Below are 1146 nucleotides of genomic sequence, written 5' to 3'. Positions count from 1 at the left end.
AAAGATGAGGAACTGGCCAACTTTAAATGTCTTTCACGTTACTGTTGAGTCTTGAGGTTTCTTGGAGATCTGGGCTGAGGTGCCATCGTGAGATGAGGATGATCCAGAGGTCTGATCTGCTGTTTTCAGTAGATGGGCCAAGTCTATACGTGATGTCTCTTTATAATTTTAGGGGATTCAAACTGATGCGAAAGGTCATATCTTAGTAGATGAATTCCAGAATACCAGCGTGAAAGGCGTCTATGCAGTTGGGGATGTGTGTGGAAGAGCTCTTCTTACTCCAGGTAAGGCCTCTGCCATACTTGGTGAGGGGTACCCGGGTGTTAAAACAAAGCCAAAGCAGCTCTTCAAGTTAAAAGAATGCGTGTCTTTGCATGGTCAAAATGGTGGAAATGTATGAAAATTGATGTTGGTTGGGTACCTGACCTTTTTGTGGGTAAAATTCATTTTTTCTTAAAAGCTTAAAGTAAAATACTTGCTGAAGACTGAAATTTTCATATGGGCAATACAGTTACCCTCCAGATCAGAGTTCTATGTGGTAGAAGGAAGTGGCTTTCATAAGAAGTAATTTAGACGGATATTCTTGTATGACTACTTGCACTTGATGCAACCAAGACTGACCCTGCCTTCCTACCCTCATCCCTTAACTCAGCCCACAGACTGACTTAACTAGCACCATTTCAAGCTCTTCCTCCCTCCCTTTCTATTAGTGACATCACTCCACCTGCTGTCCACCTGTACCCTGAGGCCTCCACCAGCCTTCCCAGAATGTCTCCCAGGATCTTACCTCAGGGTAGAAACCTACCAAATCATACAACCAAAGCCTTTTAGCTCCTTTAGGTGGTCAGGATGCTTGAACCCAGGAGTTCAACACCAGCCTGAGCAAGAGTGATGTGCAGATTGTATTAAAAAAACAAAGAGATTAGGGCTTGGCGCCTGTAGCACAGTGGTTATGGCACCAGCCACATACACCAAGGTGGCCGGTTTGAACCCAGCCCGGGCCAGCTAAACAACTGCAACAAAAATAGCCGGGCATTGTGGCAGGTACCTGTAGTCCCAGCTACTTGGAAGGCTGAGGCAAGAGAATCGCTTAAGCCCAAGAGTTTGAGGTTGTTGTGAGCTGTAATGCCACGGCACTCTCCCAAG

The 1146-nt window shown here is 45.7% G+C and overlaps 1 protein-coding gene across 1 annotated transcript in view; it reads left to right on the top strand.

Annotated features, from left to right (window-relative positions):
* GSR (glutathione-disulfide reductase) overlaps positions 1-1146 on the top strand; it is a 49193-nt gene that overhangs the window by 40209 nt on the left and 7838 nt on the right. Inside the window, exon 11 of the mRNA XM_023517796.1 lies at positions 173-386. Coding sequence (XP_023373564.1) covers positions 173-386 — 214 coding nt within the window. The remainder of the gene's footprint in view (positions 1-172; positions 387-1146) is intronic.

The sequence above is a fragment of the Otolemur garnettii genome, unplaced genomic scaffold (genome assembly GCF_000181295.1).
Source record: "Otolemur garnettii isolate 467f Iridium unplaced genomic scaffold, OtoGar3 scaffold00121, whole genome shotgun sequence".
Taxonomy (NCBI): domain Eukaryota; kingdom Metazoa; phylum Chordata; class Mammalia; order Primates; family Galagidae; genus Otolemur; species Otolemur garnettii.
This window is presented reverse-complemented; position numbering and strand designations above follow the sequence as displayed.